This window comes from Phocoena sinus, chromosome 4 (genome assembly GCF_008692025.1).
Source record: "Phocoena sinus isolate mPhoSin1 chromosome 4, mPhoSin1.pri, whole genome shotgun sequence".
Taxonomy (NCBI): Eukaryota; Metazoa; Chordata; class Mammalia; order Artiodactyla; family Phocoenidae; genus Phocoena; species Phocoena sinus.
The window spans coordinates 56395492-56418636 of record NC_045766.1 but is presented as its reverse complement, the minus strand read 5'-3'; the positions used below and the strand labels follow the sequence as shown (position 1 = coordinate 56418636).

Genomic DNA, 23145 nt, shown 5'->3' with positions numbered 1-23145 from the left:
AATATCTTATTTCCCCTCAGTAATAATTGACAGAGTTTATCCTGGTTAACATTTTTCTCAGGCTTAGGGTTGCTTAGGGCTCTGTTGACTTGAGATTTATAAGAAATGTGGAGATGTCCAGTGGTGACCCAGACTTCTTTTCCTGTACTGTAAACATTCGAGTGAGCTTACAAAAATGTCAGTCAAATCAAGGCCAGACTCCATAAGTTTGGATAGTTTTATTAGTATTTTTTAAAATTTTCGAGCAGTAACCTATGGAAAGAAATAAACAAATTGGAGTCAAACTGTCTCCTAGTTCAAAACGAGATTTCATGGCTTACTAGCTGTGTGATCTCTACAACTTCCTCAGCCTTTCTAATTCTCAGTTCCTTGCAAAGTGGAAATAATGTGTAACTACATTGTTACGGTTAAATGAGATGACATAAGTAGATTATCCAGGAGAATGACTGACATGAAGTATTTAATAAATGTTCCCATTTAAAAATGGTGTGGGGAACGCGCCTATGGTCAGCTAATCTATGACAAAGGAAGCAATGATATACAATGGAGAAAAGACAGTCTCTTCAATAAGTGGTGCTGGGAAAACTGGACAGCTACATGTAAAAGAGTGAAATTAGATCACTCCCTAACACCATACACAAAAATAAACTCAAAATGGATTAGAGACCTAAATGTAAGACCGGACACTATAAAACTCTTAGAGGAAAACATAGGAAGAATACTCTTTGACATAAATCACAGCAAGATATTTTTTGATCCATCTCCTAGAGTAATGGAAATAAAAACAAAAATAAACAAATGGGACCTAGTGAAACTTCAAAGCTTTGGCACAGCAAAGGAAACCATAAACAAGACGAAAAGACAACCCTCAGAATGGGAGAAAATATTTGCAAATGAATCAATGGACAAAGGATTAATCTCCAAAATATATAAGCAGCTCATGCAGCTCAATATTAAAAAAAAAAAAAAAGCCCAATCCAAAAATGGGCAGAAGACCTAAATAGACATTTCTCCAAAGACCCACAGATGGCCAAGAAGCACATGAAAAGCTGCTCAACATCACTAATTATTAGAGAAATGCAAATCAAAACTACAATGAGGGGCTTCCCTGGTGGCGCAGTGGTTGAGAGTACGCCTGCCGATGCAGGGGACACGGGTTTGTGCCCCCGTCCAGGAGGATCCCACATGCCGCGGAGCGGCTGGGCCTGTGAGCCATGGTCGCTGAGCCTGCGCGTCCGGAGACTGTGCTCCGCAGCGGGAGAGGCCACAACAGTGAGAGGCCCGCGTACCGCAAAAAAAAAAAAAAAAAACTACAATGAGTTATCACCTCACACCAGTTAGAATGGGCATCATCAGAAAATCTACAAACAACAAATGCTGAGAGGGTGTGGAGAAAAGGGAACCCTCTTGCACTGTTGGTGGGAATGTAAATTGATACAGCCACTATGGAGAACAGTATGGAGGTTCCTTAAAAAACTAAAAATAGAATTACCATATGATCCAGCAATCCCAGTACTGGGCATATACCCAGAGAAAACCATAATTCAAAAAGACACATGCACCCCAGTGTTCATTGCAGCACTGTTTACAATAGCCAGGTCATGGAAGCAACCTAAATGCCCATCGACAGATGAATGGATAAAGAAGATGTGGTGCATATATACAATGGAATACTACTGAGTCGTAAAAAGGAACAAAATTGGGTCATTTGTTGAGACGTGGATGGATCTAGAGTCTGTCATACAGAGTGAAGTAAGTCAGAAAGAGAAAAACAAATATCGTGTATTAACGCATGTATGTGGAACCTAGAAAAATGGTACAGATGAACTGGTTTGCAGGGCAGAAATAGAGACACAGCTGTAGAGAACAAACGTATGGACACCAAGCGGGGAAAGTGGCGGGGTGGGGGTGGTGGTGGGATGAATTGGGCGATTGGGATTGACATGTACACAATGATGTGTATAAAACTGATGGCTAATAAGAACCTGTTGTATAAAAAGATAAATAAAATTCAAAAAAATAAAAAAAGAAATGGTGTGGGGAGCTACACCTTTATGACATGGACATCAGAACATCCCAAAATTGCTGTTCTTCTCCAAAGAATTTCTAAAGGACAGAATGTCAAGGCAGTGAATAGTGTAGAAAGCTTATGAGTGGAGGGTTGGATTTGAAATAATGTCTGGCAGAGAAGGCAGAAAAGAAGTGAGAAATTGCTAGGGGTGCTGGCTGGTTGGAGAGATATGTGAGAAATATGGGAAGGAGGCAATGCTCAAGGATTCTGGAAACACAGGCAACCAAGTAGCCACGGAGAAGGGAGCTTTGGATTGCACGGGTGTGGGAGTGGGGGAGTTGCTGGCTTTTAGGACTTGGGGACAGAGAGGAGGACACATAGAGTGCTGAAAATGGAGAAAGAAGCTCTTATGCCATTTTTATTTTAAGCTTCAGACAAAAAGCCAACATACATGAGACAGACCTCAGATTTTCCTTTTAAATTTTCATCACTAGTCACTCTCGTTGCTTGAAAAAGTACTAGAATCCAGTGTGGAACTTTGCAGAGGAGGAAAGAGATGCCTGTTATTTGTATAATTGTGTGTATATTCAGGGATTCTATTCAGCTTCGTGCTCCAGGACGGCCTTACTGGTGTTTATGGCTGGCATACATTCTGGGGCACTGGTTCATTCTGGACTGGTTGTTAGATATTTTGATTCCCTGTAGAAGTGTGAGAACATGTATGTACTTAGTATATTTCCAAAAGGTTTTAAGGAAGACTATATGTTAATCTGGTTATTAGAGTATAAAATTAATGGATTAGTTTATTATCATTATTACTGTTATTTAAAAGTTCTCTTCATGAGGTAGTTTATATAAATTTTACTCTTTCCTTGAGGAGTGGGCCCTTTATAGTAGGAGAATCATAGCTAAATAGAAGACTTTGTTCCTCATCTTTTCATGACCGTGTCCTTCCTGCCTCTTTCCCACCAGCACTCACTCATGGCCACTCATTCTCCTCATGGCCAGAAGCTCTGAGAGCCCATCTTTTTTATTACTCTCCAGCTCCCAGGCCCAGTGCCTCTGGACTAGCTAGCTGGCTGGTCAGCTTGCAGGCTTTTGACTTCCTCAGGCTACCCACCACCCATCCTCTAAGTTTCCCCATTCTTTTGTGAGATTTTCTTTGGAAAATGTAGGATTTATATCAAAGCTCTTAAACTTGATTCTCTATAAACCTGAATGAAAAAAAAAAAAAATTAATGCCCATTCAGTTAAAGCCAGACTTCGGAAGCAAGAAGAGACAGGCTGAGTCTGAGTGGCTTCAAAGGCCTGCTGTAAAATAATAATCTTTTGTTACTTTCCTGTTGTTATTTATCAAAATGTATTTAATTCTAATGGCTGCATTGAGATTTGGATTTCCTGCAGGTGGAGGCCAGCAAGGAGGGAGCAATAGTTTCAGCTCCAGAGTAGTAGGCTGTCACACTGCATCACTTACATCAGTCTATACCCATAAAAGAGATGCAGTGTAATCAGTCAGTTGTGTTACTAGAGCAAGAAGAATACAAAAATGATTCAAATGGGTAATTTAGAAACAAATCACAATTTGGAAATGGTTAACAAATGTTATTCACGTGCTCTGGGATGTGTAGAGAAGAGGGAAAATGATTGGTTTCCACGCAGGCTAAACACATCTGGGAAATCAGGATATTACTCAGCAAAATGAAAGTGGATGAGTGAGGTGGGACATACTCATGAAATTCATCAATAATGAATTTATTGCTAATTGAATTAATGGATAAGTTAAGGAATAAATGAATAATTTGGAGGACTAAAGATTCAGTTAAAGTCTACGAACCTATTTTGAATGCTGGTAACCTCTAGTTATTGTATGTGGCCCCTACCCAACAGGAAGACCAACATGAAAAAGAAATATCAACGTAGGGTAGTAAATTCAATGATGGGAGCCATTCACAGCATGAGTATAGAAGAGGAGTAATTTTCCCAGCCTGAGGGAGCAGGGCAGGGAGCAAGGATTAAGGTTAGGGAAGGCATCCTGGAGGAGAAATGCCTTAAACAGAATCTTCAAGATTGAATCCAAGTTAACCACATGACACAGGGAATCAAGGGCATTTCAGACAGAAGGAATCACATGAACAAAGGATGGAGATTTGCAACTACATGCTGACTTTCAGAAACTACACAAATTTTATTATTACTCGGATGAGTGTGGGACAGGGGAAATGGGGCAGATGAGTTTGGAGAGGTAGTAGGTTATGAAGAGTTTTTGTAAGTCATTTAAGGAACTTGGCCTTTATCCTGTAGTTAATGGGAAGATGGCAGAGGGTGACATGATCAGAACTGAGTTTCAGAATGATCACTCTGGCTTCAGGGTGGAGATTAGATTAACGATGGAGGCAGACTTAAATCAGAAAGAAGAATTAGGGGATAGTTACTATAGTGTTGGCAAAGGATGATGAGGGCTGGATCTAGGATCGAGGTAGGATAGATGGAGAGAAAAGGATGTATGGAGAAATATCTAGGAGATAAAACTTCAGGATTTGGTGACTCATAGAATATAGGGGATGATGAGGAAGTGAGAAAAAGGATATAGTTTAGATTTATGCCCAAGAACTTAACTTGGACGACTGGGGAAATAGTAAAGGGTGCTAAAGCAGGGGTCCTTATTTTGCTATTCTTCCTGGTTCCAAAGGGGGTGTTTTTGCTGCCCTGGCTAAGAAGGGAGAGGCTGATTGTTCATTTATAGATTCTCTCCCCTACAAACATAGTGTCCTGAGCTCAGGTGAGGATTGACTAATCTGATTGGTGAGATAGGCCAGAGCCTGACAGTCAGAGACACTGTCTACATTTTGGGTGAGACTGAAGATCACTGTTTATGAGTGGCACAATTTTTTTCTCATCCTTTTGGACTTGCCTTTGCTCAGGCCTAGTGTGCCTTGGCCTTGCTATCTCTAGGTAGTAAGCCCCAGGTGGGGAAGGGAGTGTCCATAGCCTGAGACTAAGTGGATTAGTGAGGTGCCCCTCCTATGTCAAGTTGTCTTCAAAGCCGGCAGGGGAGGGGGGTGGGGGGGGTGGGGGGGTGGGGCGGGAATGAGCATGATACTATATTTTGGGCCTCAGGCCTAAACATCATCCGTCATACTAGGAAGCCTTGTACTTTGGGGGTTACTCTGCCACTACTAACAGAATGGACAGTTTATCTCTCTTTGGCTCTTTGTGTCTATTCTCTGTGGAATCTTCTTAAAAGGGGTAGGGGGAGAAATAAGGGAATGAAGGCTAGAATAGTTCTTTGAAGTAGAGCTCTCAGGAGGAATAATGACTCGGGCATGACTACAAAATAAGTTTCAAATATGGGGGATATTCAACTGTAGGTATAGAGCAGGAATTTGGATTTATAAGTCTGAAGCAGATCTAGCCTTGGTGTATACTGGCGAGGCAGTATGTTTAAGCTCTGTTGGAGCAGCTGTGGCTTCATGGTTCATGGTGAACCACGAATCAGTGTGGTGGATACAAATCAGCATTTATACATGTTGGCAATAACAAATAGTACATATGTGCAGTCTTTTCTACATATAAAGACTGGGAGCATTGTGCCCAAATCCTTTTGGAGAATATGAGTTATTAATAAACCTACAAGGCAAATTCAAGTATAACAAAATATTTTGTATAAAAAACTTTAATTGTCCAATAAAGCTATATATTTACCTCAAGCCATAGTCAACACAATACAATTTTATTTCAAACTCCATATTTGGATAGTTTCCTAAAGTTTGATAGTAGTCCTATGGTTCATAAGCAAATTATTTATGAGGCTGTACATATACAAACATGGATATAAAGAGTAAAATGTGCAAGAAAAAATTTTTTCCTTGGGCTTCACTCATTTAAATTCAGATTCCCTTGGTATTTAGCCTGCAGGAAGAAAACTATTCATGTTAAGGCAGGGTAAATGTCATTTATTAATTCATTTGTTTATTCATTTATCAACATTTTAAAGTCTTCATAAGATGAAACATACTATGCCAAGTTCTGGGGAATACAAAGTGAATAAGACATGTCCTGAGGGAGCTGGGTGAGACACCAATCATTACAGTGCATTGTAAGGAGACTTATTGTAATGAGTACAGAAAGGAAGCAAGTCAATATGGTTCAGTTACTGAATGGCTAATGCACCATGATTAGCCAATTTGCCAATTTATTGAAGGATCACTTTGCCAGATGAATAATTTGCCCACTTAATCACAGATTTAACAAAGACTTAGTTTAAGGAGCATTGTTTTAAGTATAGTATATTAATATGAATGTATTTTCTTAAGAATATTTTAAGATGATATTTTAAAAATACATTGAATTATATTCTTCTTATGAATATGTTCTTTTTAGCAGTATTTTAAGATATTTTTTTTAAAGCTAAGTAAGTTTCTGAGGGAGGTTTAGTCTCTTTATAAATAATTCTTATATTCATAGATATATATTTTTTGAATATGTATATGAATATATTCTTCTAATAGATATAGCAAAAATTTAGCATTTCATATGGGAGGCTTTCATTTATAATGATTTTATTCAAGTCCTTTTTAGAGTTATTTGCTGTTTTGCTAACATTTGAGCATCACTGAGATTCTTGTGCAAATTTCATGACTTTGATAGTTTTGGCAACTTTATCAATTAACCAAAATTTGTTTCTTTTAACTATTCGTAAGATTACGGTAATTGATTTTGGGTGGGAATTTTTAACAGCTTTTTGAAGTTTCTTCTAAGTTTTATTTGAACAGTTTTATTTTGTCCTTATAACAAAATGTTCAGTTTGTCTTTGCTCTTGTCCTGTTATTGGAACAGGAGGGATCTGGACAAGATTGGTGGGACCTTCTGCTGGGGGAAAGTTGAAGAGCAGAATCAGTATAATGCAGCCTGGCCTGCTGATCCTAGAGAGGGGGAAACCCAAGGGCAGAGAGGAGAGGAAACAAAGAATAGAGAGAGCAGTAGGGCATGGCTGGGTTGGGGGAAGGGGAGGAAGACCTGAGAACAGGGGACCCTGAAGAGAGAGGGTGTCTGGAGCACAGGGAGGAAAAGACAGAGGGGCAGAGAGATAGAGGGACAATGGCTGCAGAGACTGAGAGACAGAGGAGGAGAGTCTCAAGGCCCCAAATCTGGGTCCCCTGCACTCTTTTTGGTTCCTACTAACCCACAGAACTATGAGGGTTACAATGATTATACAAAGTTTTTGGTAAGTAACTAAATTTGATAAATTCACCAAAAAGATCAACTGGCAAATGGATTAGTATTTGGCAATTTGGCTTCAGGCAAATTGGCTATCACTGTATTGGACATTCCTTGAACTGGGCATTCAGTAGATTGGTGATGGATAACTTGGCTTAGGACTTGATTTATGAACATGAATGTTTTTTTTTGTTTTGTTTTGTTTTTTTTGCGGTACGTGGGCCTCTCACTGCTGTGGCCTCTCCCGTTGCAGAGCACAGGCTCCGACGTGCAGGCTCAGCGGCCATGGCTCACGGGCCCAGCCGCTCCGCGGCATGTGGGATCTTCCCAGACTGGGGCACGCACCCGTGTCCCCTGCATCAGCAGGCGGACTCTCAACCACTGCGCCACCAGGGAAGCCAAACATGAATGTTTTAATTCATGTTTAATTAAACCAAGGTGGCCATAACAGTTTAAGTGGTGATGGTTAAAGGATTCAGTAATAGACTGAATTAAATCTCCAATGAGCAAACAATTGATAAGGGGAATAGGGTAGCTGAGAGTGGTTGGATTCCAGGATGCAGTGAGTGGGGGATGGCAGGTAATGAGCTGGTTAGATAGGCAGGGGTCAGAGATAAAGGGTGTTGTAGGTCTTCTGAAGTTAGAGGAGCCACTAAAAGAATTTAAGCAAGAAAGTGATATAATTAGCTTTGTACTTTAGAAAGATCACTCACGTTAGTGTGGTTGGCTGTTTGGAATGGTTTATTCCTGGAGGCTAAGAGACTGATTCTGAAACTCTCTCAGCATTTCAGGTGTTAAATAGGGGTTGAAAAAAAAACAGTGGTAGAGGAGATGAAAATTTAGATATGGGCATCATTTGCGTCCAGAAGTAACTAAGAACACTGTGGGTTTTAATGAGACTCCCTAGGTAGTCAGAGAAACAAAACTCAGCGAGGGTACTAGAACTTGGAAAGGGCAAGAAGACAGATCTACAAAGGGTCCCAAAGCATTCAGAGAGGTGAGGGGCACTGACAGGTGCAGGAAAGAGGAGGGAAGGTGTGAATAAAGAATTATGTATATCTGTCATAACTTGGGGAGGCCCTTCAGAAACCTAACCATAGTAACCGTAATACTTAACATACTAAATATTTATATTTATGCCTCTCTGGCCCAGTGAATATTGAGTGGCTCAAGAGTTAGAGCCAGACTGCATTCATCTTTGTATGTTCAGTCTCTTGCATTTATTAGGCTCACAAAGTATGTTCCTTTATGTGGGCTAGAAAAGCCTTCAATATTGAGCCTCCCTACACCGAGGCCGCCAGTGTAGGGAGGCTCAATGGCCAAGTGAAACCAAGTAAATTAGAGAACCATGGCTAGAACAGACTCCTGGCTTCTCTCTTCCTATCAGCGCCCATTGTACTCTACCACTAATACATTTAGTATTCCTTCTAGGAAAATTTCAAGCTTTTCTGGCACTGAGAGCTCTAGTTTCGAGACTTCAAGGAAAAGTGCCTTCTCTTAGATCCTACAAAGTGAATCTGTGGGGCAATGGATTGCTGAATGCCAGCTGAGTTGAAACAGGCAGAGTTGCTATGTATCTTTGCCCCAGGAGCACTCAACTCATTATCTCATATGGCAGAGCTGAGAGTGGCATGGATTAAAACAGCCACTGTTCTGCCTTCCACCCACCAAAGTCTTCTATGTTTTTGAGATGTATGTACATCCTCACCTTCTATTAGTTCTATTAGATAGAACTAAATAATCTTAAATGTTTATATTAGTTAAGAAGAAAGCCTGAAAATTAATGTGCTAGGCATCCAGCGTAAGGAGTTATGAAAAGATTAATAGAATATATTAAAAGAAAGTGTAAGGAAGGAAATAATATCCATGAATAGAAATAAATGGAATAAAAGATGCACTGTATTAAAGAATCAATGAAATCAAAGATTAGTTTTTTGAAAACACTAATGAAATGGACAAACCTCTGATGAGACTGATAAGGAAAACTAGAGAAGACTCAAATAAATATCAGGAATTTAAAAACTGTAAGTACAGATACAGTTAGATTAGAAAGATAACAGAGGATATTAGAAATAACTTTATAGCAAGACGTTTAAAAACTTTGATATATGATTTACTTAAATATATAGCAAATTCTTACAAATGTATGGCTTATTGAAACTGCTTTGAAATAGCTAGAAAATCTAAATAGTTCTAAATCATTAAAAATTGAATCATCAATTTAAAATATCCTCATAATGGAAATACCAGGCTCTGATTATTTATAGGTAAGTTCTACCTAGATTATACAAATCATTCGGAGGATCATATTCAGAAAAAGACTTGGTGACATAAAGATGCAAATTTACCACAAATTAATTAATAGCTTTCATAAAATTCCAATAAAAATCACAAGAGCTTTTTTGGGAAGTGGGGTAGGCATGACTGGACAAACTGATTCTAAAATAGGTATGGGAATGCAAACATCTAAGGATAGCAAATACAATCCTGATTACAAAAGAACAAGGTGGGCAACTTTTATACCAGATATCACGATGCATTATAATGCTAATGTTTGTAAGCTCAGGGGTGGTGTTTGTCTGAGGTAGACAAAATTCACCAGTGGGACAGAGTAGAGATCCAGAAACATATCCATGCGTATGTGGAAACCTAATATATGATACATGTGTACTTTTAGATCATTGAGGAAAGGACAAACTCTCCAACAAAAGGTGCTGGACAATTGGTTATCTGTACAGAAAAAAATAGATGCCTAATTCACACCACACACAAAAGTAAACTTCAGATGATTAAGGACTTAATTGTGAAAGGCAAACCTACAAAATATTAACTGTATCAGAGCATACCCTTTTGAACTTGGGATAGGAAAGGATTTCAAAATGTTGAAAAATTGCTAAGAACACATTAAAATTAAGACCATGTTTATGAAAAGACATCATAAAGAAAGTGAAAATACAAGTAAACTGGGAGAAGCTGTTTGCACACAATAGACAAAGGGTTAATAGAGACTTTTATAAAAGTTTTTAATAGTTTATATAGCATTTTAAATTGTTGCTGCAGGAGGGTTGGTGTATTTGGTCTACTATACTGTCAGAAAAGGAAGTCTCATTGTTATTTCTCTCCTCCATCTCTTTCCCCGCTCCTGGAACTCTTATCATTCACATGTAACTTTCTGATCCTTCCTCTTAAGATTTCCATCTCTTTGAAATTTTCCTCTGGATTTTGAGATATTTCTTTCACTTTATCTTCCAGTTCTCTCATTTTGTTTTCAACCATTCTCAATGGTTACCTTTCTATATTCTATTAAATTTTTTAAATGAAAGAAAACAGACTTTTATAAAGAATTCCTACAAGTCAATAAGAAAAAGACGAAAATCCAATTAAAAATGGGCCACATGTTAGAACAGGCACTTTACAGAAAAGGACTAGGGATGTAGACTCAATCTTATTACTAATCTGAAAAATGGGAATTGAAAGCACAATACCCTCTGGATTGATGAAAATTAAAACCCCTAAAACTCTAGGGCAATGGAATCATATCTTTAGCTGCTTTGGAAAGCAATGGCATTGCCTGGTGAAGTGGGAGCTGTGCATACTTTTGAATCAACAATTCCCAAGTTAGATGTAAAACCTAAGAAATATTTGTACATATGTACAGGAGACATGAACAAAAAGTTTTATAGCAGCATTGTCAGTACAAAAAGAACTGGAAATAATGCCAATCTCTATGAGAAATAGACTGGATGAATAAATGGTGGTATATTCATATAATGGCATACTACACAGCAGACGAAATAAGCTACAGCTAGTCACATCAGCACTGATAAATCATGGGACCATGTTTGGTGAAAACAGCGAGTTGCAGAACAATTCATATGGTATGATTCCATTTATTTAAAGTCTCCAAACATTTAGAAGTAAACAATGTATTGTTTAAGCATTCAGATGTGACAAACTCATGAAGAAAAGCAAGGGAATGATAAACAGGAGGGTGGTTATCTCTGGGTGGGGGCAGGGATAAGGAGGGGGACGCTCTTAGGGAAGCACCCTCAAGGGCTTCAAAAATTCTGATTGTGTTAGTTTTTAAGCTTAATGAGGGGTACTCAGATGTTTATTATATCATCATTCTCTGTATGGTAACATGTGATAAATGTTCCTTTATACCAATTCAATATTTAATATAAACAATCCAAAGAATATTTGATAAACAGTCAGTGGTAATGTCCTTGGCTAATAACCTCTCTCTTCTTTAATTTTTAAATTAGTTTTTGCTGCTCTTGTTTTATTTTGCCTCCTGCGATTTAGAGATTAACGTCGGCTCACCTAACAAAGAAATTTGTTCAGGGAAGAAAAAATATTCCTTCACATTGCTGGGCATGTGGAATGGAGGATAAGGATAGAAACCAGTGTTTTGCATATAGCAGATGATCAGGAAAAGGACTGGCTTTGAATTAAAATAATGAAAAAAATGTAAAGTTGACTTCAACTTCCCTCGAACCATAAAAATTAGGTTTCAGAATTTTCAGTGGACTTTTACTTCCACTTGGTCGCTCTGCCTGTCTGTAAGCTTATTTCTTGATGTTGCATCTCTTGAGGAATCCTAGGGAAGCCGATATCCTGACAAGTTTGTCTCTGGTCTCAGAATAAGGCATTGTGGAGTGGAGCCAAGGGTTTTTGGCTGCCTGGCCTCTGGGATTGCCTGGGAAACACAGTTGGAGAAGCTGAACACACAGAGGCCAGGTTTGCAGAATAAGAAACTGAGCGTGGAACAGTTACCAGCAGTTCTGGGCAGTGCTTCCAGACAACCTAGTTAATTTATTTGCAAATAATTAACTTGAGGACCTTAATTATCTAGATTTATTATCAACCGCCATTACTTTCCTTATCACCATGATTACTGCCACCAAGAGTATTAAGCAGAGCAATAGCTGCTGTTTAAAGTCAGTTTTAAAATCTGAGTCTTGTTCCACAAGAGTCTGTGAATTAGGCGGTGAAGACAGAGATGTGGTTAAGAAAGAGGTACAGGCAAATGAACCAACATCAAACTAAGGATACTGGCTTAGTGTCAGATTCTATTGCTGTATTCTTTGCCTGTTTTTCCATTTGTCTTTGACTTTGTAGGCCAAAGTCATGCAGATTGATTTCATAAGCCTTGGCATCCCCATCCCATAAATAAAACTTGCTGAAAATGATTTACTTAGAGTCAATATTTTAATTATTTTAAACCCCATAGTTACTGAAATCATAGTTACTGAAAACATGAAAGTAGTAATTAAGAGTTTTATAGAATCTTACTGTTATAGGATATGAAGCTAATTATTTGCTCCTTTTAATGCCACAAATATTGCCAATATATCATATTCACATATTTATTATCTCCTGTGATATACAATTTTCAACTCTGTGTTATCATAGTTTCCCCCTGTGGGCTTGGTTGTTCACTGCTCCTCCGAATATCTCATGTTTGACAAGAGCCTATGTAAGCCATGGGGTGCGGGGGAGAGAATACAACCTTGGGTTTAAATCTTGATTCAATCACTGGCTAGTTATTGCACGCTTGGAAGTTACTTAAACTCTCTAAGCTTCAGCTTTCCTAACTGTAAAATGGGCATGATAATCCTTATCTTACAAGTTAGAAGAGAACGGTTTATGAAAACATGCAGTGCAGAGTAACTGCTTCTTAAATGTTAATCCTTTTGTTTGTAAAAAATTTATATATATAGAAAAATGTATTTAATGAAATTACTCATTGAGAATAAATAGAAGTTGAAACAAATACATCATGCTTCACCTGCTCTGATGAAACCTTCAAAATCTAAGGAGGACTGGCCATTGATAATCACACTATTCCTGTAGGGCAACAAAATCTCTGCCTTTCTGCACCATCAATGGTAGTGACCTTTTTTTTTTTTAAAGAAATGAGGAAATTTCATACAAAATATGGAATTTAAAAATGACACAAAATTTCAGTCTTATAGTAAAGCTCTTGCTGAAAGATGATTCAACTTAGTTGCTTGAAAGCAAATGAAAAATAACTTGATTAAGCATTGAGAAAAAGCATGTGAAAACCTATTTTACTTAAACATCATATCATTATTTTTTCCATAGTTAAGATAATATATTACAAAGCATTTGGAAAATGGAGGAGTAAGAAGCATACTTTTCCTTCCACTCCTTTTCCTATGTATATATTTTTTTGTGGCTGCAATTATAGTATGTATGCACTTTTCCAACTTGATTTGTCAGTTAATATTATGCCAAAACATTTTTAACTGCTAAGTGATACATTACATTCCATGATTTAACAGATTTTCTATTGTGAATAAGTTGCTTCCAAATTTTTGCTGTAACATGTAATTATTGTGAAGAACAATTTTGCCTTCAGAATTTCTAAAGGATTTTATCTGTAGGGAAATACAGATTTTTAAAAGGAAAAATAGAAGTACCAGCTATAAAATTTACACTCAGGTAAACCTCCCTCAGATCCTTCTTCTTGTGCCTGCATTTATCAATCCTGATTTCTGTCAGATTCTGCAGGCAGGTGAGCCTTGCCTAAGCTGCAATATGTTGGTATAGGCAGTTGTGTTTAAAATTTAGCTTCATCAAAACCAAATAATAGTACCAGGTCAATAAGAAAGAGAGAGATGCAGAAGAAAAAAAGAAAGAGAAACCAAATATTAAAAATGGCCAGAAAATTTTATGAATGTATTTACTCCCAAGTTGGAGGGCTGGGTTGAGCTGCATAATTGTCATTTCGTCTTTCATTATCACTGCTTTTGCCCTTTAATTTTTTTTCTTATTCCCCCATTCCTCCCCGACCCCAGGCTATTCTTCCAAGGAGTTTGAGAGCTCCATGGACTTGTCTATCCTTTTTTCATTCTCTCTTAGTTTTTGCTTTCCTTCCCTGCCATATGTCCACTGCCTTGAAATGCAATTTTCATTATTTCAGTTCAGTATTTATTGAGCACTTACTATGTGCCAGGAGGTGAAAATTCAGGGGAGAGTAAAACACAAATTCTGTGCTGATCAATAGGATAGTGGGAGGTTCTGATTGGATGGATATCTGAGGGCAGAGGTAGAGTTAGCTAAGTGATCAGTGTGTATATATGTGCATGTGTAAAGGGCATTTCTGACAGGGAACAGCCTTTGTAAAGCTACGTGGTAGGAGTGAGCATGGAGAGTGCAAGGAGGAGGACGGCCAAAGTGTCTAAAACCCCATTCCCTCAATGTAGAGCCCATCCCACATTAACACTTTCAAAATATAAAGCTCAGTTGCCTAACGCTTTCTCTTTGGCATACTCTCTGGGTATTCAGGTTAAATGATTCTGAAAAGCCTCCAGAGTCCCAGTGATTTACCTTTTCTCATCGTGTCTGTAAGATGAAGAGGTCCGGCCACTGGTCCATATAAACATCTTAGAGGATGTTGGTCCAGGGGCTCCTTTCCTTATGGTGGAAGTCCTGGAAGAATGGTGAAAAGACCTAGAAGAGGTACACACTGAAGTTAAATCCAGTACTTAAAGTTTGGGGAACTGTGTATCAAATAGCAACCGGTAACTCTCAGTGGATTGACCATGTTAAATAAGACCAGGTTTCTGTTGCTGTAGGGCAGTTGTTCTCAACCCTGGCTGCACATTAAAATCAACTGGGAATCTTTTAAAAAGCACTGAAGCCTGGGTGCCTCCCTCAGAAATGTGCATTCAATTTTTTTTAAAGCCTCCTAGTTGTTTCTAACGCACTGCTAGGATTAAGAGCCACTGCGTTAGGGAAACACAGTTTTCTAATTGATGTTATTACCATATTCACTCTAAGATGTCTCCTCCAAAAATATAATTTGGTACAGTTTATTATTCTATATTTTTCCAAAATTTTGGTTCAGGTTTGGTTCTATTTTTTTTCTATTTCTCTGTTTCTCTTCAAACTGTTTCCCTGCTGCTGACAGATGTGACATCTTACTGACAAGAGATCATCTTTTAAATGTGTTCAACTGTTGCCAAATCTGTGGGTTCATCCCTTGGCAGTTGAGTCTTGGAGAAAATCATGGCAGCAGAGACAGCAGATATTCTCTGGCTCCTAACAGCCAGGTTTATAGGATCCAGAGTCGAGATACTAGAGGACCGTTGTATTCTTTTGGTCATGACTTGGCTTGGGGATTAGTTCTGTCATCTTGAAGTTATAAATATGAAATATCATAGAAATCTTAATCACATATAAAAGTTAAAATGATATTTAACAAATAGAACAAAGGAAGAAAGAAAGGTGATTCCTTCATGGATGCATAGTCACTCGTGGCTTTCCTTTTGGTTGAGCACAGTATTAATGGTAAGCATGAGATTGGAAATAATATTAACTACTATATACTGTATTAGATACTACATGCCAGACAGTTTGCATATATTGTCTATGTATATATCATGAAATGTATATGCCTATATCTATGTTATGCTCATATCATGAAAACCCTGCAAGGTAGATAATGCTGTTATTTTTAGATTAAAAATGATGCTTCTAGGAGATTTAGAAAAGGTGGACCCATGTCTACTTGTCTCCAATACTCATGCTTTCTGGGGAAAGACACGTTACTGTCTAGCCCAGTGATTTTCAATGTGCATACAAATTACCTGGGGATCTTGTGATCATGCAGATTCTGATTCAGTGAGTCCGGGAAGGGGACCCAAGATTCTTTATTTCTAACAAGCTCTCAGTGATGCTGATGTTGCTGGTCTGCAGGAAACACTAAGCAGCTAAGGCTCAGAGCATGTACTCAGAGTCAGTAATTGGTTATTGGCCCCATTTTTTGTTTTTTAAACTAACTAGCTGTGTGGCCTTGAGAAAGTCACTTATCTTTTCTAGGACTTAGTTATTTTTAATCTGTAACATGGAAAGTTTGAAATTGATAACATCTGAAATCCCTCTCAGCTCCAAAATTTTGTGACTCAGTAAATTGAAAAATCAATGGAAGCGTATTTTAAATCATTGTCTACTGACTTTCTGGAAATAGATCTCCTTCTGTAACCCTTGGGTCAGCATCAGAAATAGAAGGAACAGAGACCATGGGAGATGGCTGGGGTTTGACAACCAGTGTAGATGTAAGAAGTCATATTTCCACCTTGGTCTCCCAGGATGAACGACCAGAATGAAAAGATATACCTGAATGGATGCCCTAGACATTTTCAGAAAGATTTAGAAGTTGAATCTGCTAGCTCTTTAAATGACTTGGATGTGGGATATTTAAAATTATTTAGGTTTCCTTTTGAATATCTTTAAAACACATAGAATAGGAATTAAATTTGTTACTAAAACTAGCCAGTTTTCAGGAAATAAGAATGATTTTAATGTAAGCTGAATGAACTACTTCATAAGGATGAGGATTGGCTTAAACTTTCAGGAAGCTATTTCAACATTGACTCTGGTGGCATCTTCTGATCACTTTAGTCACTCCTCAAGGATTGGGTTGGAGCAGACAAAGAAAAGTGTCACACGTTCAGTTCAGGGAAAGCAATAAATTACTGAGCTCCCATCCTGTTACTGGTTATTAGCCAGAATTTAATAGACACACAGTCCATATTATAAATGCTTTGAAATCATTCAAAGTGAAAGGGGTTGCAGTGATTTTAATATACTTAGGATACTCTTCAGACTGTGTGTCATTATTTCAGCATTGCACCCTTGCTCTGTTGTTTGAAGATGATACAGAAAGGAAGATATGAAGGGTATACTTATTCTAATTAACTGTCTCAAATTTGTTGGACAGGACTTAATGACTCCTCAGCTTATCCTAAGAAGTGGATTTGGCGTTTTTCCACCCCAGTTTTCTTTCACAAAGACAAACCATTATTTAAAACCTGCTAAGCCTGTTGTTAATTAAAATTGAAGGGAGTAGCTGCTTTAAGGATAACACAATAAAGGTTCTGTAGAGGTTGAAAAAAGTTCCAGGCTTCAGAGAAACACCGAGGATATGTTAACAGGAGCTGGTTTGGTGGTTCCCTCAGCTCAAATGCAGCCCTCCTGAGCTCCTCAAGTAATCACCTCAACTCTGCTCACTTTATAAGACAAGGAGCATCTCATTTGAATTGTGGTTAGATAAGTGATATAGAGACAAAGAAAGCACTTTATAAAATTTTGTAATTTGGAATCTTAGCATGAAAAAGAGATCCGTGTTAGTGGATGCACAGGCCTGAGGGCAAGGGGAGGAGACCTGGACCTAATTCCATCATTAAATGACCTAGGAACTGGGGTGAACCTGGCTGAGCCATGACTATATGATTGCAGATGAGTATAGTTTGAAAACTAGATGTCCTAGAAGACATAATCTTGGCCTTGAGTGAAAGCACGAGTCAGGGAGAATGTAACAATTTCTTTGCCTCAGGAGTTTATAAAGGGCCCCTTTCCATTTCTCAGGCACACACCTCGGTGGGCTTCTACCCCCCTGACTCAGTTCACACTTCCTCTCTGCCTGCCTTTCCTGCCAGGTGAGTGCGTACCTCTGTTTCCAAGGCCATCTCAGATGTCATCTCTTCTGTGAAGTCTTTTCTGACCCGCACAAACAGCTTCCTCAGCTCTGCTTCCAATTCTTGGTACTTACCTCTGTTAGAGCAATGCATTCCAGGGCAGGGCTGTGTCTTATGCATCTTTTAGCGCAATGCAGGATACACAGTGACACACTGGTTGTGTTTGCTGCCTGCCTTGACCATATGTCTATTATTGGAAAGCATGACTGAAACAGTGCATACATAAAACATTGACCAGCTTAAACTGGTTTTGTTTCCCTAAAACATGTTGTTGATTAATTAGACCTGGAGTTATTTTACAGAGACAGCACTGCGTGTGCAAGACAGGAACTCATGTCTCCAGGATGACCCTGGACCAAGAATCTTCAGTCTGTGGAACTCAAAGAATAGACATTTGCCACCAGAGACCTTTATGAAGCGAGAAGTCCTTCAATAAGAAAAATCCATCTTCCAGCAGCACCAGTAGTTTATATGGACTGATTCGAGACTCGTCAGTCAGTTTCCAAGTTTGAAATTCCTTTAACCCTTTAAATTTCACCTTGATCCCTGGATCTGGGAGACAGATTTGAGAGCCTTGCTTCCTGTCTTCTTGCTGGTCAACCTCACAGTGAAGCTCTTTCTTTTCTCAAAAGCTGCTGCCATTGTATTGGCTTTTATGGGCTTTGGGCAGCGAGCCCTTGCTTGGTAACAAGACCATGGATACTGACGTCAGCCTCCCGTGTTGTGGCTCACTACTGCTGGCTGCAGCCACCCTCTCCTTCCAGATCCTTTCCTTAGTTCGGGATGCCGTTCCTTCTTCCCACTCCCTACCTCCTCTCTTTCCTTCTCCTGATTGTCCTGCTCCCTCTGTCTCTTTTATTGACTTGGACAGAAAGTTTCTGTTGCTTGCTGAATTATCACTCAGTAAGGTTTTCTTTAGAAAGGGCAGCATGATCTAATGAGAATATGAGCAGGAGAGTCAGACAGGGACTCTTTGTTTGCCTCCTGGCATCACCACCTACCAACTGTGTGACTTTGGACAAGTCAGTTTAACATCTTTGTGTCTTAGTTTCCTCAGCTGTGAAAATGGGAATAATAATACTTGCCTTTCTGGGTTGCTTGGAAGATTAATGGGTTAATAGTTGCAAAAGTACCTAAGGTAAATCAAGGCACATGCTAAACATTAGTTTACTTCTTTTCCCCTTGTTAATAATTTTAAGAGCAAATGAATTGGATTTTATATTTTTGTTAAAAAAAAAATCCAGCTAAGGTGCTTTGTACTTGTACATTGAGACTATTGATTTTTTTGCTTATGGGTCAGTGGCAGAGGGAAAACAGTTTTCTGAGATATTGAGATAATGACATCTGAAATACTTCCTCATTCACCTTGATACCCATCCCAGCAAGAGGACCATAAACATGGTGGCTCTGAACACTGGCTGAACAGTATAATCATCAGGCGGAATTAAAAAAAATCCTGGGGCCTAGATCTCAAGCCAGACCCATGAGAATCTCTGGGGGTGGGTCCCTGGCATTGGAATTTAAAAAAAAGCTTCCCAGGTGACTCTGATATGCAGCCAAAGTGGGAAACACTGCTACAAACTATCAGGTTCTGGTTTCATTTGAGTTCTTTATGGAGACTCCCCCTGCTTCCAGAAGCTTCAGCTGGAGAGTAACAGTTCTATGAGTGCTACTCTGTGCAGTGGCTTCTCATTTCCTATCAATGCTGAGGCCTCGAGGTGACAGCTGCAAGGACAAGTGGCATACGAGGCAGGGAAAGAGCAAAGTAGACGCGGTTTTCTAGTGTCAGTGGCCTTGAGCTGCGCATATGGGATACTCTTAATGCACTCTGCTTTATTAAACAGCAAGCAGGAGCTGGTGGAACTATTTAACACCTAATTACATGTCTAATCTTGTGTAAAATTGTAACACTAATGACATCACAGCAGCAACTTAAAAGGCCACTCAAAGCACAGAAATTTAGGAATGCTTCTAATGTGTGAGATTTTATCATTTGCAGACGGCAAATTATATGTTCTCCCTAGGAATTAAGTTGTTTCGGCTCCAGGGCCTTTGGAGGGAGAAGCCAAATGTAAGGTGATAATTTTAGACCTAGGGATTTAATTTAGAAAACATTGGTACTTCTTAAGAGCAGTTGTAAATATCTTTGGGATGTTTTCTTCCTCAGTGAACCACTATACTTTGTTTTAATTAAGTCATTTGGGTGTCCGTTTGACAGCATTTATAAGTGTGTTCTATGTGCAGGCACCAAGCCACCCATTTCTGCTTCTAAGATAGTTCATGGATGAGTCAGAATAACGAACGACATTTGCACTATACCAGAACTGCTCTTTCTCAGGGTGCTACAACTTCCCAATGGGTATGTCCAATAGCTTCTTGTCTTTCCACACCTTTTTTAGCCTCTCAGCTTGCAGAATTTGATACTTTTGGTTGTTTCCTTCTTCTAAAAATGCTTTACCACCTTGACTTACAGAACAATGCTCTCTTGGTTCTCTTTCTCACTCCTGAGCTGTTCATTCCATTTCTTTGCTGGGTTCCTGTTTCTCTGTCCACCGCTTAAATGATATCGTTTGGAGGAATAGCATGTGCTACTGAATAGTCTCTTGACAATGCCGTAACAGGAATATAATACCTTTCTCCCCCATTTGATGCCTGGAAGACAGAATGAATAGTTCTCTTTGCTTTTCACATTTAGAGGTAAAGAAGTGTATCCCTGAGCACTATAGCCTCTTTGAGAAGAATCAAATAAGAGCGATTCTCTGAATTTTTAGTGCAGGATGCTTTCTATTTTTTTTAATTTTACTTTTTTTTTTACATCATTATTGGAGTATAATTGCTTTACAATGGTGTGTTAGTTTCTGCTGTATAACAAAGTGAATCAGCTATATGTATACATATATCTCCATATCCCCTCCGTCTTGTGTCTCCCTCCCATCCTCCCTATCCCACCCCTCTAGGTGGTCACAAAGCACCGAACTGATCTCCCTGTGCTATGCTATGCAGCTGCTTCCCACTAGCTATTTTACATTTGGTAGTGTATATATGTCCATGCCACTCTCTCACTTCGTCCCAGCTTACCCTTCCCCCTCCCTGTGTCCTCAAGTCCATTCTCTATGTCTGTGTCTTTATTCCTGTCCTCAGACTGCTTTTTAATAGCTGGGTTGACCACGTATGGACTCCTATGGCTGGTGACGGGTGTGGGAGGCACATATGGCTTCTGTGACACGTGTGGGCCAACTGTTCTTCATGTAATTGTTATGTGCTTGATTTCTGCTTCAGGAGGACACAACTCAAGTTAAGTAATGTACCTGTCCTTTAGCCTGCTAGTAACTTGGCTCATTGAACTCAGCTGTTTGGAGGCTCTGGGCTTCTAATATTCCATTCTGTCATGAGTAATTGCATAACTGCAGACAAAACACTCCTTCCCCACACACACACCCACCTCCTGCAGTGTTGCCACCTGTGAAAGGATGACTGTGGAGCTGAACTCTATTCTTTTAGTTAAATCAGCACAGCATTCATTTCTTCATGCAACAAGTACTTATTGAAGATGTAACTATGTGGCAGGCACTGAGCCTGGGTGTTGGGGATATATTGATGAAGACAACCGCATGACTCTTCTCTTACAGAGCTTATGATCTATCTGGACCAGGAGACAGACTGGTCAGACAAGTGTGGATGGGGGGCTTTAATATAAGGTTGTTATGCATGTGAATGAGATGAAGTAAGTTTTGCATCACAGCTACAGTCATAACAGCTATCAGAAATGATGATCTCAGGGCTTAACTGAAAGAAATTCAAATTAGTTTGAGGTTGAAATCCCTTCATAATTACTCCAGCTCCACAATATACTAAGTACATAACCAAAATACACTGTTAAACTTCCCTCAGCCTCATGTTTCTCATCAAGAAAATCTAAGTAGTGGGATTTCCCTGGTGGCGCAGTGGTTGAGAATCCACCTGCCAATGTAGGGGACATGGGCTCGAGCTCTGGTCCAGGAAGATCCCACATGCCGCGGAGCAACTAAGCCCATGTGCCACAACTACTGAGCCTGCGCTCTAGAGCCCGTGAGCCACAACTACTGAGCCTGTATGCCACAACTACTGAAGGCTGTGCACCTAGAGCCCGTGCTCTGCAACAAGAGAAGCCACTGCCATGAGAAGTCCGTGCACCGCAACGAAGAGTAGCCCCCGCTCGAAGCAACTAGAGAAAGCGTGCGCGCAGCAACAAAGACCCAACGCAGCCAAAAATAAATAAATAAATTTATTAAAAAAAAAAAGAAAATCGAAGTTGTAACAGATATCATAAAGAACTGCTATACTGATGATTTAAAATAATGTATGACGTTGAGTAGACACTCAGCAAATGTTAGTGTTTTCCATTTGGAGGAAGTAGGAGAAAAAAATTTTTTTTCCAAATTGGCCATACCAATGGCCCTTCTGTTTGATTCATTGTTTTAAAAGTTCTATGCAGAAATGGAAAACACATTTCTACGTGGTCTTAATTAGTCCACTATTCCATAATTCGCTTCTTAATGAGCTTTTCAAGTGGATAATCACATCTGGTGTTCAGTTTGATTCCCTTCATGCTACATATTTAAAACCAGTTTAATTGTTAAACATTCACTCTGTTGGGCATCACACATACGCAGCTGGTGTGAGAAAACCTCATAACTCACATGTGCCTTCTAGATTGGTACAAATGACAGATTTATGATGAAACCATCTATCTCTTCTTGGTGAATGTGGTTCAATTCTTGCTTCCATTTCAGTCGAAAATCAAGGGCGATAAACTATAATAAGAGCTTTTACTAGAGAAGAACTAGAAATGCTAATAATAAACATAAAGGTATGAAGTATTTCTTTAGACCTATATAAATAATGCATTTATATGCATTGCTTTATTTAATTTTGACAGTAACCCTTATGAGGGCTCTATTTACCAGGAGAGGAAACTGATATTCAGAAAAGGAAGTAAATTGTCTGAGGTCACATAGCTCTTAAATGGTGAAGTCAGAATTTCAACCCAAGCCTGTGCAACTCTAAAACCCATGCTCTCATCTAAAAAAAAAATTGTACAAATGAACCTATTTACAAAACAGAAATAGAGTCACAGAAGTAGAAAGCAAACTTATGGTTACCAAAGGGGAAAGTGGGGGAGAGGGATAAATTGGAAGATTGGGATTGACATATACACACTCCTATATATAAAATAGATAACTAATAGGAACCTACTGTATAGCACAGGTAACTCTACTCAATACTCTGTAATGGCCTATATAGGAATAGAATCTAAAAAAGAGTGGATATAGGTATATGTATAATTGATTCACTTGCTGTACAGCAGAAACTAACACAACACTGTAAATCAACTATACTCCAATAAAAATTAATTTAAAAAATAAAAAA

The 23145-nt window shown here is 38.9% G+C and overlaps 1 protein-coding gene across 1 annotated transcript in view; it reads right to left on the bottom strand.

Annotated features, from left to right (window-relative positions):
• Positions 1-23145, bottom strand: part of KCNMB2 (potassium calcium-activated channel subfamily M regulatory beta subunit 2) — a 258347-nt gene that overhangs the window by 16169 nt on the left and 219033 nt on the right. The window contains exon 2 of the mRNA XM_032630841.1: positions 14585-14707. Within this exon, the coding sequence (XP_032486732.1) occupies positions 14585-14640 (56 nt within the window). The 5' untranslated portion in view covers positions 14641-14707. The remainder of the gene's footprint in view (positions 1-14584; positions 14708-23145) is intronic.